This window comes from Artemia sp. Qi Xiang Cuo, chromosome 20, assembly GCF_049724085.1.
Source record: "Artemia sp. Qi Xiang Cuo chromosome 20, ASM4972408v1, whole genome shotgun sequence".
Lineage (NCBI taxonomy): Eukaryota > Metazoa > Arthropoda > Branchiopoda > Anostraca > Artemiidae > Artemia > Artemia sp. Qi Xiang Cuo.
In genome coordinates, this window is record NC_142813.1 from 40,809,622 (window position 1) to 40,826,328 (window position 16,707).

Below are 16,707 nucleotides of genomic sequence, written 5' to 3' on the forward strand. Positions count from 1 at the left end.
GAAGTCCAGGTATTTCAGCGAGGCTAATGAAACATCTTTCTGTCATTTTGTAATTCCTGAAATGTAAATTAAATTTAAGTTAATAAAGACTGTTAACTTTAAGAGCAGCAGTTTATATCCCTACTGACTTCCCTTCATGGCAGATAAAAGTAAGGAGCGACTAGTTTTTTTTGGAGTTGAGTTGCACGAGGGTTGACTTGCACGAGGGTTCAGTTACATGCGGATTCAGTTACACGGGGATTATTTAAATGGCTTTATTATATCTTTTCAGAACAAATTATTATTTTAGGGAATTATTTCGGTGAAACAGTTAGAGATATTTTAAAAGAGGATTTTAGAAGAGGATTTGAGGGTGAAACTCTGTGATCGTTATAATACACAAGTTCCATTTGAACAGTGTTGTGACGTCTCTTACCACAACCCCACAGGGTTCCGATCCCCCCACCCCAACCCCGAAGGAAGCCCCCGGTCCTCAAAGGTTGTCTGGGCTCCCCAAGGGTCCCCCGGTGCCCCAAAGCCACCTGAGTCGCCATTATAATAATTTTGAAGGCTTTATTATATCATTTCTATTTTTTTGATAACTTGATAGGTGATTTGAATAAAAGGAATTCAAATACTTTGTCTATGAAATAGAAGCTTACTCAATTTGAAAAAAGGTATTCCATTTTGCACAACTCTGATCTGATTGAGTTGTCACCGACAATGAGATTTAATCACTGCTAAGCCTATTGTTACAGTGAGAGAGTTACCCGATTTACAGCTTAGTGTTAACTGACAAGAATTTGGTAACAAAAAATGTGCAGTTTCTATAAAAATGATTGAATTACAAAATCAAAATTAAATTGCATTTACTACTTTTCATTTAAACTAATGCAGCTTCAATAACAAATTTAAAATTATTTCGTTTAAACTATTGCAGTTTCTATAAAAATTACTGAAGTACAAAATCAAAATTAAATTGCATTTACTATTTTTCGTTTAAACTAATGCAGTTTCTATAAAAAATTTGAAATTATCTCGTTTAAACTATTGAAGTTTCTATAAAGTTAAGTTAAAAAACTGCTCACCAAGTTTAGAGATATAAAAGCGTCTATTTGCAGTATTCCCCTTCATCTTCCAAATTGTAAGAAGGAACTGAATGTATATCATCCCATTCTTCTTATCAGATTCAAACGCTTAATATCTCAAGCATATGCGAGTCAAATTTCACCTTAAAGCCCCAACGTATCTGATGAAGTAATTTATGTCTTAGGATCAATTTCATAGGAACACTCGATACCCTTAAAATGTCTGATTCAAATTATTAAATCTATGGAAATTATTGATTATGTAATTCAGTCCCTTTTACAGAAACTGTACATTTTTGTTACCAAATTCTGGTCTAGATTTCATTTTTACAGAAACTGTACATTTTTCTTACCAAATTCTGGTCTAGATTTACCTTTGATTAGGGAAGCTGTAATAATAAATGAAAATTTATACTATTAAAATCAATTTGCTAGTAACAACTCATTGCACTACAAAACCATCTAATGTAGTCACGGCCATGTTTGCTCAAGAAAATATCTGAATGCATTTAAGGTATATTATGAATTGCTTGCAAAAAAAACACGAACATACTACTACTACTAGTAACAGCTCACTGCACCGTAAAACCATATTATGCAGTCACGGCTATTTTTGATAAATAAAATATATGATTTCATTTAAGGCATTGTATTAATGGCTTGCAAAAAAAAAACAAGAAAATACTACTACTAGTGAAAACTCACTTCACTACAAAACCATCTGATGTGATCACGAGTTTGTAAAAAAAACACGAAAAAACTACCACTAGTAACAACTCACTGCACAACAAAACCATCTGATGTAATCACTGCTATGTTTGATCAAGAAAATATCTGAATGCATTTAAGGTATAGCATGAATGGCTTGCAAAAACACGAAAATACTACAACTAGTAACACCTCACTGCACAACAAAAACATCTGATGTATTCACGTCTATATTTCATCAAGAAAAAATCTGAATGCATTTAAGGTATATTATGAATGGCTTGTGAAAAACACGAAAAGACCAATAATAGTAACAACTCAATGCACTACAAAACAATATGATGTATTCAAAGCAATATTTTATCGAGAAAATATCTGAATGCATTTTAGATATAATAAGAATGGCTTGCAAAAAACACGAAAATACTACTACTAGTAACAACTCACTGCACTACAAAACTATCTGATGTAGTCACGGCTATGTTTTATGAAGAAAAAATCTGAATAAATTTTAGGTATAGTATGAATGGCTTGCAAAAAACACGAAAATACTACTACTAGTAACAACTTACTGCAGTACAAAACCATCTGATGTAGCCACGGCTATGTTTTTGTCTATGTCGTTCCTCCATTTCTGAGGGGGCAGGAGATTAAGAAGGCTATTATTTCATTTTTGTATTTTCATCATCATTTTCAACTAATTATTTTTTTTTGTTCGACATGAGGTTACATTTTGACATCGTTTGACAATTTACTAAATTTTAACGTTTTCTTATGCAAGAGTCGGAACACACACACACACACAAAACAAAGTTCGCCCTCGCTTAGCATGCACTACCTAGTGTGCATCTTGGAGCACCACGCGATCTGTACAGTTCCAACCACATTTGGCACATTTCCACCACGCGTTGCACAGTTGTGATATGCTAGACAAAGTTCACCACGCTTGGCTGTGATGTGTATGTGTGATCTTAGGTTAGGTTAGCCTATGTACGCGCCCGTACAGCTGAATAAAATATACAAAGTTGAAATAACTTTATTTCATTTTTTAAGGTTAATTTAGACGAGGTTACAGGGCCGGCCCTGTAACCTCGTCTAAATTAACCTTAAAAAATGAAATAAAGTTATGTCGACTTTGCATATTTTATTCAACTGTACGCGCGCGTACATAGGCTAACCTAACCTATGATCACACATACACATACACAGCCAAGCGTGGTGAACTTTGTCTAGCATATCACAACTGTGCAACGCGTGGTGGAAATGTGCCAAATGTGGTTGGAACTGTACAGATCGCGTGGTGCTCCATGATGCACACTAGGTAGTGCATGCTAAGCGAGGGCGAACTTTGTTTTGTGTGTGTGTGTGTGTGTGTTCCGACTCTTGCATAAGAAAACGTTAAAATTTAGTAAATTGTCAAATGATGTCAAAATGTAACCTCATGTCGAACAAAAAAAAATAATTAGTTGAAGATGATGATGAAAATTAAAAAATGAAATAATAGCCTCTTAATCTCCTGCCCCCTCAGAAATGGAGGAACGACATAGACAAAAACATAGCCGTGGCTACATCAGATGGTTTTGTAGTGCAGTGAGTTGTTACTAGCAGTAGTATTTTCGTGTTTTTTGCAAGCCATTCATACTATACATAAAATTAATTAAGATATTTTCTTGATAAAATATAGCAGTGACTACTTCAGATGGTTTTGTTTTGCATTGAGTTGTTACTATTAGTGGTATTTTCATATTTTTTGCAAGCCATTCATATTATACCTAAAATGCATTCAGATATTTTCTTGATAAAACAGAGCCGTGACTAACTCAGATGGTTTTGTGGTGCATTGAGTTGTTACTAGTAGTCGTATGTTCGTGTTTTTTTCAAGCCATTCATACTATACCTTAAATGCATTCAGATATTTTCTTGATAGAACATAGCCGTGACTACATCAGATGGTTTTGTAGTGCAGTGAGGTGTTACTAGTAGTAGTTTTTTCGTGTTTTTTGCAAGCCATTCATGCTATACCTTAAATGCGTGTGTTCCGACTCTTGCATAAGAAAACGTTAAAATTTAGTCAATTGTCAAACGATGTCAAAATATAACCTCATGTCGAACAAAAAAAAAAAATAATTAGTTGAAGATGATGATGAAAATAAAAAAATGAAATAATAGCCTTCTTAATCTCCTGCCCCCTCAGAAATGGAGGAACGACATAGACAAAAACATAGCCGTGGCTACATCAGATGGTTTTGTATTGCAGTGAGTTGTTACTAGCAGTAGTATTTTCGTGTTTTTTGCAAGCCATTCATACTATACCTAAAATGCAGTCAGATATTTTCTTGATAAAACATAGCTGTGACTACCTCAGATGGTTTTGTAGTGCATTGAGTTGTTACTAGTAGTAGTATTTTCATGTTTTTTGCAAGCCATTAATACTATACCTTAAATGCATTCAGATATTTTCTTGATAAAACAAAGCCGTGACTACATCAGATGGTTTTGTAGATCAGTGAGGTGTTACTAGTAGTAGTATTTTCGTTTTTTTTTTAAGCCATTCATGCTATACCTTAAATGCATTCAGATATTTTCTTGATTAAACATAGCCGTGACTACATCAGATGGTTTTGTAGTGCAGTGAGTTGTTACTAGTAGTAGTATTTTCGTGTTTTTTTGACAAAGTCGTTATCACATCAGATGGTTTTGTAGATAAGTGAGTTGTTACTAGTAGTAGTATTTTCGTGTTTTTTTTTGCAAGCCATTCATACTATACCTTAAATTAATTCAGATATTTTCTTGATAAAACATAGCAGTTAATAAATCATATGGTTTTGTAGTGCAGTTAGTTGTTAATATTTGTATTATTTTCGTTTTTTTTTTTTGCAAGCCATTCATTCTATACCTTAAATGAATTCATATATTTTCTTGATAAAACATAGCCGTGACTACATCAGATGGTTTTGTAGTGCAATGAGTTGTTACTAGCAAATTGATTTTAATAGTATAAATTTTCATTTATTATTACAGCTTCCCTAATCAAAGGTAAATCTAGACCTGAATTTGGTAAGAAAAATGTACAGTTTCTGTAAAAATGAAATCTAGACCAGAATTTTGTAACAAAAATGTACAGTTTCTGTAAAAGTGACTGAATTACATAATCAAGCATTTCCATAGGTTTAATAATTTGAATCAGACATTTTAAGGGTATCGAGTGTTCCTATGAAATTGATCCTAAGACTTAAATTACTTTATCAGATACGTTGGGGCTTTAAGGTGAAATTTGACTCGCATATGCTCGAGATATTAAGCATTTGAATCTGATAAGAAGAATGGGATGATATACATTCAGTTCCTTCTTACAATTTGGAAGATGAAGGGGAATGCTGCAAATAGACGCTTTTATTTCGCTAAACTTGGTGAGCAGTTTTTTAACTTAACTATATAAAAACTTCAATAGTTTAAACGAGATAATTTCAAATTTTTTATAGAAACTGCATTAGTTTAAACGAAAAGTAGTAAATGCAATTTAATTTTGATTTTGTAGTTCAGTCATTTTTATAGAAACTGCAATAGTTTAAACGAAATAATTTCAATTTTTTTATTGAAGCTGCATTAGTTTAAATGAAAAGTAGTAAATGCAATTTAATTTTGATTTTGTAATTCAGTCATTTTTATAAGAACTGCACATTTTTTGTTACCAAATTCTTGTCAGTTAACACTAAGCTGTAAATCGGGTAACTCTCTCACTGTAACAATAGGCTTAGCAGTGATTAAATCTCATTGTCGGTGACAATTCAATCAGATCAGAGTTGTGCAAAATGGAATACCTTTTTGCAAATTGAATAAGCTTCTATTTCATAGACAAAATATTTGAATTCATTTTATTGAAATCAACTATCAAGTTATCAAAAAAATAGAAATGATATAATAAAGCCTTAAAAAGTATTATAATGGAGGCTCAGGAGTCTTTGGGGCACCGGGGGACCCTTTGGGAGCCCAGAGAACCTTTGAGGACCGGGGGCTTCGTTTGGGGTTGGGGTGGAGGGATCAGAGCCCTTTGGGGTTGTGGTAAGAGACCTCACAACGCTGTTCAAATGGAACTTGTGTATTATAACGATCACAGTGTTTCACCCTCAAATCCTCTTTTAAATTCCTTTTTTAAAATATCTCTAACTATTTCACCGAATTAATTCTCTAAAATAATAACTTGTTCTGAAAAGATATAATAAAGACATTTAACTAATCCCCGTGTAACTGAATCTGCATGTAACTGAACCCTCGTGCAAGTCAACCCTCGTGCAACTCAACTCCAAAAAAAACTAGTCGCTCCTTACTTTTATCTGCCATGAAGGGAAGTCAGTAGGGATATAAACTGCTGCTCTTAAAGTTAACAATCTTTATTAACTTAAATTTAATTTCCATTTCAGGAAATAAAAATGACAGAAAGATGTTTCATTAGCCTTGCTGAAATACCTGGAATTCGGAGACAATTGAAGTCCTCTACAGTAGTGATAAATAAACTAACAGAAAGTGAGTTAAAGTCCTGTGCTCTGCTGGCATCAGGATCTTTACATCCTCGTTATGACGAATTGGACTTTCATTCCAAGTGTGAAATAAGCGAACCAAAGAAGAAAAAGCAAAGATTAGAATATGGTTCTTTAAGTAATGGAAGTGATACACATTCCCCCAAGTTTTCTAGCCTGAAAAAGAAACAAACTTGTCAGACATACATTAAAGATAAGACAAAGGCCATTCGCACACAAATTAAAAACAAAAACAACAAGTTCATGTCAACATCTGGAAGAGTTTCGGAAATTCCACTTGATGTGAAAGATGAAGCACTTATAGGAAAAGTAGAAAAGAAAACCCGGAAAACCCAGCAAAAGCTGAAAAGAAAACTTAGAAACTCTGAGGCTATGGAAACGAAGTGGTCGGTTGAAAAAGGAAAGACAGGTGGTAATGAAGAAGACAGAAGCCCTGTAAAGAAGCTGAGGCTAAAAATAAGTTCCACAAGTGATAGATCTTCAATGGCACATTCTAAAAACTGCATTCCAATATCGGATAACCCTCTTGAAACAGAAATCTTGCCAGATAATTCTACTTGTATAAGTAAAGTAGATTTGTCTAATATTTGTTCAATCAAAGTTTAGCATGAATGGGAAATTATGTTTTTTATGTACCGAAAAATATCGTAGGAATTTGCCAGTGAGAAATAGATTGAATTTGTTTACCTTTTAAGTTTCTTTTGGAAGAGATTAAACTTTGTTAAGATTATTTGCTTATGGTTTCTTTTTTCAATTTGAAGTGTTTCTTTTAAAAGAATCTTTTCATAGGTGATGTTTTGTATCAAAAACTCTTCTTAGGAAGTTTCCTGCAGTGTTTAGACAGCATTGAGCTGGTAAACAGTTAAAAGAGCAAGAAAAAAAAGCTCATATCCTCAAAAATCTGCAACTTTGTATTTTTTGCCAGAAGAATAATAGACGAATATAGAAGTTAGTTACGTAAGTTAATTTGTAAAGACATCCATTTAGCAAAAGAAAAGTAAAAGTTTTATGCAAATAAAAGCTGCATTAACTAAAAAACGATCAGAAATTAAATAAAAAAAACAAGTTTTTTAAACTGAAAGTAAGGAGCGACATTAAAACGAACAGAAATTATTCCCTATATGAAAGGGACTGCCCCCTCCTCAACGCCTCGTTCTTTACGCTAAAGTTTGACCCTGTCTCACAACTTTATTTTTTAAAACAATAATTTACTAAAATAAATTATTACTTTACTAAAATAAATTATTACTTTACTAAAATAAATTATTACTTTACTAAAATAAATTATTACTTTACTAAAATAAATTATTACTTTACTAAAATAAATTATTACTTTACTAAAATAAATTATTACTTTACTAAAATAAATTATTACTATACTAAAATAAATTATTACTTTACTAAAATAAATTATTACTTTACTAAAATAAATTATTGCTTTACTAAAATAAATTATTACTTTACTAAAATAAATTATTACTATACTAAAATAAATTATTACTTTACTAAAATAAATTATTACTTTACTAAAATAAATTATTACTTTACTAAAATGAATAATTACTTTACTAAAATAAATAATTACTCTACTAAAATAAATAATTACTTTGCTAAAATAAATTATTACTTTACTAAAATAAATTATTACTTTACTAAAATAAATTATTACTTTACTAAAATAAATTATTACTTTACTAAAATAAATTATTACTTTACTAAAATAAATTATTACTTTACTAAAATAAATTATTACCTCCAATTCGCAAATCCCATTACCCCTTTTTTTGCAAAGGTTAATCAAACATCTCCGATTGTAAAAGCATTAAAAAATTTTCCAATCACTAATTACCCCTTTTTGCAAATGCTAAATAATTCTGATTATAGTGTCCAATTTTTTGTCTGCTTTTCAAAATGTTCGTATTTTTTTAGAATGAAGTGTTTTTTATAGCAGATATCCCCCGTGCAACTGAACCCCCCATGTAACTGAACCCCTTTATAACCGAAACCCCGTACAACTGACTCTCCGTGCTACTCGATCCCATTTAACTAATCCCCGTGTAACTGAATCCGTATGTAACTGAACCCTCGTGCAAGTCAATCCCTCGTGCAACTCAACTCCCTCAAAACACTTTTCAGCCATTTCTTGTTAATTTTTTTTATTTCTAAACTATTTAAAATTGACAACACTGTGCAAATCATCACTTGTGTATTATACAGTACACATTCATTCCATCTCCTCTAAAACACTGTTCGGTCATTTCTTGTTAAAATTATCCAATCGCTAATTACCCCTTTTTTTTCTTCCCCTTCAAATGTTCCTTTAGTCATTGCCCAGCTAACATTAAGATGTAAATTGAGTAATTCTCTCGCAATAACAAACCAAACCAGATTATACTCACTTAACCAGATCAAAAAGGGCGGTCACACTAACTTGATTAGTAATTGAACTTTCAGTCCTACATTCACGGGTTTCTGCAATGTGCTATGGGCTTCATTGAAAAAATACCAGTTAAAAAAAAAAAAATAAATAAACATGTATCCATGAGTTTGACCTCCAAAAAATCGATGTCACAATAGAAAACCCGTCTCTTTGAAAGGTGTAATGCCCTGTAGAAATGTTTACCTACCAGAAAAACCTGTTTGGTACGGGGGTGTCCTCAAATTCAATAGATGGTTACTACTCATGAATGAACATGACAAAAACCCCGATGTGGGATTACTTGGGTTCAGGATATAGAAAAATAAACTACTGGCTATTTTTGGCTATTCAAATCAGAAACCTGTCAATATTTTCCCCTGTGGTTCAGCCTTTCAGCGATTAAATAAAAAAAATTGTTTTTTTTCAACTGAAAGTAAGAAGTAACATAAAAACTTAAAAGAACAGAAACCTTCCTGTATATAAGGGAGATAACCCTCCTCAATACCTCGCTCTTTACGCCAAAGTCTCTTTTTGTATTTTAAAAATCTCCTGACTCTAATTAAACGGCTCTTGTGTTTCAAAAGTTGTTCTTAAATAATTGGGATAAAAAGTTAAATTAGCATAAAGAGCGAGGTATTCAGGAGGGGGATCCACCCTCACGCATGGGGTAATTTCTGTTCTTTTTAATGTTGCTCCTTACTTTTAGTTTAAAAAAAATAGTTTTTCTATTTAATTTCTGATGGATATAGGTATTTCTGAGACCCAAATTACAAGACTTCCACGACTTGAGTGGATCGGTTTTTCTTGGGACTAAAGACTCCCTACTGAAAATCTGTAGAGCCGACAGCTGCTGACGAACCTTACTTTGCATTGACTACTGAAACTCTGTCATGTGCTTCCCCACAAACTGGCTGGATTCTGTCGTGGCTGAATCATAGGGACTGTGATGGCACTTGCATCTGTTGATACAGATTCCAGAAAGGCCCAATCCATGTCTCTTGCTATTGTACATTTAACTTGGAGATGATTGTCATAGTTAATACACAATTTCTAGAAACGTGAATTGAGGTATGTCGCAATCGTGACCTGACCTTGAGTTTGATCTGAGCCTATAAACTTAAAATATATTTTGTGTAGCTAAGACTTTAGGAAGCTCTCAGCAACATTTTTGAGTCCACCCACACTAAACGTAGATTAAGAACAGGCCTTTTGAACTTATGGATACACCTGTGCATACTGTGTACCAGCATATACGAGTCAGTGGATTGAATACATTATTCTTTTTCTCGGCTATTGGCGGAACAAATTTCTATGTTGGATATTTTTTGCTGGACGTTCACTGGTAGATACCAAAAAATGCCGAAATAATATCATTTTCGATATTTAGGTTTCGATACTCGATATTTGGTGCGATATATCGATATACTGATATCGATATCTAATAACACCCAACACTACCTCTCAGTTTGCATTCAGTTCTCCGTCTTTCTTGCCTATCCTCCGACTACTACCTCCGTATCTTGGATGTACAAGAAGTTTAGTAATATGTAGCCCCTTGACTCCTCAGGTATTCTTGTCTCCGAGTCTGTTTTCATTGTTCGCCCCGCCTACTAGAGCCAAATTTCAAAGTCGGGAAAACTTTCCAACCTTTGGCGGCATTCATAGTTAGTGGTTAGCCGGAATTAAACTTCAGTAGTGTTAATATTTTACTGAGAATTAATTGGAAATTCGGATGTCGACTGGAATTTCACGAAAAAAAATGGCAACGAGACTAACTCGTTCAAGGTCACGATTATCGTTAAGTGGTAGAAAAGAGGTAAGTTTTTTTTTAACATTCGTAGCAAAACAAGAGTCATTATTCTTTCGCTCTTCTGTAGCCTACTTTAGATAGGTTTTTAATACGAGAACAAGGTTACGAAAGAGCTCCACTTCAAATTAAGCTATTGAATAGGGAAGTCAAATTACACATAAAAATACAAAAAATCTCTTCGCGGGCTTTTCGCAGAGTTGTATTTGTAATTTTGATAATTTTTTACAGGAAAAGGTTAAAAATAGCGGCTCTCCAGAAGGAGAAATGCTAGTACAAAGAAAGAGACATTTTTAGACTGCTATTTTTATGTTCACTTTTATGGTTTTGTTCCCATTTTTGACAATTCCTTCCTTGTCTCTCTCAAATGACCTCATATAGCTATAGGCTATATCAAACCAACAAAAACAATACAATTCTTGCTTATAATACGCAGTATATTACATTAATCCGATTATCATGTTTCTTTCAATTTTTATTTTTTGTACAAATTTTATTTATATTCGTTTTGTATATAGCCTAAGGCTGCATAGAGGAGGGGCGGGGATTGGATTGTCGAAAACGTGAACAAAACGAAAAGAACGTACTATTTGCAATCTAAAAATGTCTTGTTTTTTGTCCCTTCTGGAGAACTGCTATTCTTAACCTTTACCCTTTTGCAACATTTATTTCTTAACCTTTTTGCAACACTTATAAACAATAAAAAACAAGCAGAACTCAATTGCCTTGCAAAGAATGTTTATAGCTTCACTAGCAAGCTTACAACAACATAAAATACATCTACAAAACGTTTTATTAGCAGGGCCCTCATTTTTTTTACTCTAGATTTTCGCGCAATTGTCCGCTCTGTCAAAAGCCTTATGTAAAACTAGTTTATTTTTGTTCTGGTGAAGATGCTATAGTCTCTCGTTTCAAGTCCCCATTGCAGGTACGTACGCATTTTTTTAGAGAGGGGAGGAGTAAAAATTAAAAATAAATTTTATTTGATAATTTGAAAAAAAGTGTCCTGAAATTACGGGAAATTTAGAATTTTAGAGGGACAGGGCACCGAAGCCCCATCTCTGCCAATTTCCCTGTCCGGTTACCTAATTCAAGAATTAGAAAAGCAACAAAATCGATCATCCTGTGCTTTGTCAAGATGTTTTTGTCATTGTCATTGTGACACTGTCAGCTGCACATTGTCATTGTGCAGCCCCCCTCTCTTCAAGTAGGCTAAGCAAACAGTTGCAGTCACTCCTAAAGTTTGTTTCTGAAATTTTAACACTTCGGAGGTAATTGCCAAAAACTATTTGCTAATCTGTTCTCAAAGGAAGGATCAGCAGGAGAATATAGATCGGAGGATCAAAATGTGGTTGAACATACATTGCCGTCATTGGCAGTTCTGCCCCCCCCCTTATCCCATGAAACTTTCAGTCAAAATTTTAACAAAGCTTTTTTTACGAACAAAATTATTTTCAATTTATTAAATAATTAATAATTTATTTTTGTTATTTTTTAATTTATTATTTAAATTATTTAATTATTATTTGTTATTTTAATTGGTACTATTAGTTATTATTTTATGAATTAATTAATTATCTTATGAGTTATTTTCATTTATTAACTGCGCCCTGTACTTTATTTTAATAAAAATTAAATTAAAAAGTTACAAATGATTATAACCGTTGGATTATTTATTTGAAATTTTGCGCCCCTAAAATTTCTACGCCTGGCGAAAGTGCCCTCTGTGTCCCCCTAAAACCGATTCTGGTTGCCGTGCTGATCCTTCCTTTGAGAACAGCTTAGCAGCTTTGGGAAATCATCTAAGAAACGTGAAAATATTACATACAACTTTTACGACAGGAACGCTAGGTCCCCATTCCTAGCTGTCATGAGGGGAAGCTTTCTTCAAGAAACTTTTTGAACAAAGTTTTGTTTACATGAAAAAAAAAGAACTTTCTTCAATACATCTGACAAAACGAAAAAATAGTAAAGAAGACAAAAACGAGGATTAGGCCTATACAAGCCAGTGAAAAATGTAGAATAAAATGCAAATATTTCGGTCAAGACCGCCGCTTGGCCGTCCTTAGTGCACTATAATAAATAAAAATTACTAATAAAAATCCAAGGATACTATAAAAAAAATCAAAATTTAAAACAACCCTTAGATTTTTATAGTAGGCCTATCTTTGGATTTTTATTAATAATTTTTATTTTATTATCTTGCACTGAGGAAGGTCAAGCGGGGGTCTTGACCGAAATATTTACATTTTAGTCTACAATTTTTCACTGGCTTGTATAATCCTCGTTTTTCTCTTCTTTACTATTTTTTTCGTTTTATCATGACTGGCCAGTGTGGTCTCAGAAATTATTTAATACATCTGACCAAAAAAAAAAAAAACTGAATGTCTGCCATATTCTGGGTGGGATTTCGTTTTCCAGGCAACTTAGAGAAGAGGACAACAATGGCAAATTTTGCGTTTCCCAAAAGCAAACTTATTGCCTTTTAGCAGACGCTGTTTATAAGAAAATGGCTAAACAAGATAGCCCTTGTGGTCAACAAAAACATCCAACCTCATATACTTTTCCAAGACTCCTGATGCTCCATCTCCTAGCCTCCTTGTTAATAATATCCTTTGTTATATGTTAATATTCTTAATATCCTTTGTGAATATCCTTTGTGAATGTTAATATCCTTTGTGATTATTCCACAAGTTACTATCTTTTTTGTCATTATATACTCTCTCGCTTTTGTATTTTTTGGACGAATTTGCCATTAAAACTTAAACCAAAGCCCTCCCTCCCGCTCAAAATAAATATCCGTGAGTGCACCTAAAATGCAGTCACAATTGGTGTTACTTTAGAATGACCTAGTTCATTTTTAAGAAGACTTCAAGTTTTGCCGATCTCTTTGGCCCAGAGGTACACCCCTGACACACTATACTCTTTCTTACAAATATTTCTTGGAAATGATACCATTAGATAATCCCCCCCCCCAAAAAATGAAAGTAACATGTTTGGGGCACACCTCTTTTATATGAAATCTTATTCTTGCTTCTTTTGCTTTGACGAAAAAAGTCTATAACAGTGTATAAAAATAACAACCATGCATAATGTTTTTGGGTTTTTACCTAATTCGTGTCACCTGAGCGCAAGTAACCCAATGAAATTAAGACTACTTCCCCTAATGCATACTGGAGTTCAAGTTTGGAAAACCTGAACTCCATGCCAAAAATAAAATTATTTTGATAGGGTTATGCACGGAACTAGGGGGGGGGTGCATTGTCAGGGTAATGATTGTTATGTTGAGAAGGAGCATAAAATGATTAATATAATGGTAATACTTTTGTTTTATTAAGATATTTCCTTCAGAAGAGCCGTAACTATAAAGTGTTACCTTCAATTTTATCCACAGATGTGACTATGAGTACGTTCGTACCCTGAACTACAGCAGTTTACAATAGTTGAATTGCCTAGGGTCGAGACAATTGTAGTCCATACTGTAGTTCTGGTGAGATCCGAGCGTCGAAAGTTTGCTTTTCTGTCAATTAGGCAAACATCTGTTTGTCAGGCAAAATTATCAGAGGAACCTAAATTGTGTCCTTTTTTAAATATCCTAAGACCACCTTTGTCAACAAATCTAAGATCCACAAGCTAACTTTCAAAATCCTTAATTGATTACGCATTGACTCTACTCAGCGATAGGAGTTATGAAAAGTCAATTAGAGTTGGGGGGTAGAACTAACAGAGTAGCTGCGATAACAGAGGGTGAAACGCTGGAGGTTGACTGCAGTTCCAATTATATAACGTTCAAACCCACTCTATAACACAGCTCGAACCGAAATATAATCTATTGTAAGCCATCTCCCTCTGCGACACCGAATTCAGATGATGATAAAGCAACACGATCTTCCGTGATTTTGATGAGAAGTCTATACGCTTAACAGATCCAAAGAAACAAAATATCTCTCTGCTAACAAGGCTGAATATTTATTTTCAAAGTAACCAGATATGACTGATCAAATATCCGCTGTGAAGTCCAGTATTATGTATCAGAAATATAAAACGCAGCTTTTAGGATAATGCCATTTTTCATGAATGTACGAAACCCAAGACGAGGTTAAGTTCTTTGTAGAGTGTATATTAACAAATAAATGAAGACTACATATAAAAATTTAATACATTCTGTATTTATGAAAAAACGTAGTAGCCTTTTGTCTTCCTTTCGTAGAGGTTCGGCTTATGAATGCCGAAATTATTTTACAATATTTGTGAAAAATTCTTTGGTAATTTTTGCATTTTAAAACTTTATATCTTACACTAGCCAATGAGCCTGTTGGATGGCTGTTGTAACAAAAAAAAACGAAATAGAAAAACTAAGAGTGACCACTTCTGGCCTTCACCCCCTAACAAAACACTTTAACAGAAAGTTTCAGTTCAGTCCCACAGCAGTAAAAAAGACAACAGGGCTCACCCTCTTGTCAAACAGTCCGTGGTAACGAACTGTAAGTAAGGAGCGACCGGGCTCAATAGTAAACAAAACTGTAAAAAACGGATTATTGATACCAATAGATACATCAAAAGAATTGAATTTAAATGCTGATTTCAAATATATAAGTTTCATCAAGTTTAGTTCTACCCATCAAAAGTTACGCGCCTGAGAAAATTTGCTAGTTATAGAACATTAATGAAAATCACACCATCAGATTCAGCATATCAAAGAACCCTACTGTAGAGGTTTCAAGCTCCTATCTGCAATTAAATAAAAATAAACAAGTTTTTTAAACTGAAAGTAAGGAGCGACATTAAAACTTAAGACTAACAGAAATTAGTCCTTTTTTTACTGAGGCTGTCCCCTCCTCCACGACTCTATCTTTACTCTAAAGTTTTTTACTGTTTTTAAAAATAGTTTTGTTATACAGATTAAAACTTTAGCGTAAAGAGCGAGGCGTTGAGGAGGGGACAGCCCTTTCATACGCGGAATGATTTCTGTTCGTTTTAAGTTTTAATGTCGCCCCTTACTTTCAATTTAAAAAACTTGTTTTTTTTATTATTTAATTTCTGATTGTTTTTTAGTTAATGCAGCCTTTATTTGCATAAAAATTTTACTTTTCTTTTGCTAAATGGATGTCTTTACAAATTAACTTACGTAACTAACTTCTATATTCGTATATTTTTCTTCTGGCAAAAAATACAAAGTTGCAGATTTTGCAGATATGAGCTTGAAAACTATGTAATAGGGTTTTCTGATATGCTGAATCTGACGGTGTGATTATCATTAAAATTCTTTCACTTGTACTGGATGTTTCTCACCTCTTTAAAAAATCGGGTAAATTTTCTCAGGGTCGTAGCCTTTGATGAGTAATACTAAACTTAATAAAATTTATATTTTAGAATCAGCATTATAAACACATTCTTTTGATACATTTATTGACATCAAAATTCCGTTTTTAAAAGTTTCGATTACTATTGAGCCGTATCGATTGTTTTTTCATTGTTTTTTTTTTTTTATTACGTATATGTTATTACGTATATGAAGGGGTTCTCCCCTTAGTCAATACCACGCTCTTTACGTTAAAAGTTAAAAAAAATATTTTATTCACAAACACCTGAATCACAAAGGCCGTTTAATTAGAATAGATAGCTCTTTTGAAAGCACTAAAAAAAACTGTAGCGTAAAGAGCGAGGTATTGACTTGGGGGAGAACCCCCTCACATACGTTATAATTTCTGTTCGTTTTAAGTTCTAATATTCCTTCTTACATTTCAGTTGAAAAAACTTGTTTTTTTTATTTAATTTCTGATCGTTTTTTAAATAATTCTTGGAAATCCTGCGCCCCCTTAATAGAAATGTCCCTTAACCAAAAGAAACCTCCTCCACGGAAATATTCTCCAGAGTAACTCCCTCCTCTAGTCCCCCCCCTCCAGAAAAAATCCTTCCTGAAAATGGTTGTATACTTCCCAATAACCAATAAATAATGCTGGCAAGTCCGGCGCCCCCTTCATGGCAATTTCCCTTCCATGAAAACTTCCTTCATGAACAGATCCTCCAACATAACCCCCGACCCACCCTTCCTCCCACTACCAGAAAAAGAACCTCCTGAAAACTTCTGTATACTTCCAAATAACCAACGCTATCTGTTAACAGTGGGTGAAGTTAATAACTTTTAGCCCTCCTTCTGGGAACGTC

The 16,707-nt window shown here is 33.4% G+C and overlaps 1 protein-coding gene across 1 annotated transcript in view; it reads left to right on the forward strand.

Annotated features, from left to right (window-relative positions):
- The first annotated feature begins 10,409 nt into the window (after positions 1 to 10,409).
- The window catches only part of Sobp (Sine oculis-binding protein), a 67,568-nt gene continuing 61,270 nt past the window's right edge, over positions 10,410 to 16,707 (forward strand). Inside the window, exon 1 of the mRNA XM_089105879.1 lies at positions 10,410 to 10,548. Coding sequence (XP_088962005.1) covers positions 10,465 to 10,548 — 84 coding nt within the window. The 5' untranslated portion in view covers positions 10,410 to 10,464. The remainder of the gene's footprint in view (positions 10,549 to 16,707) is intronic.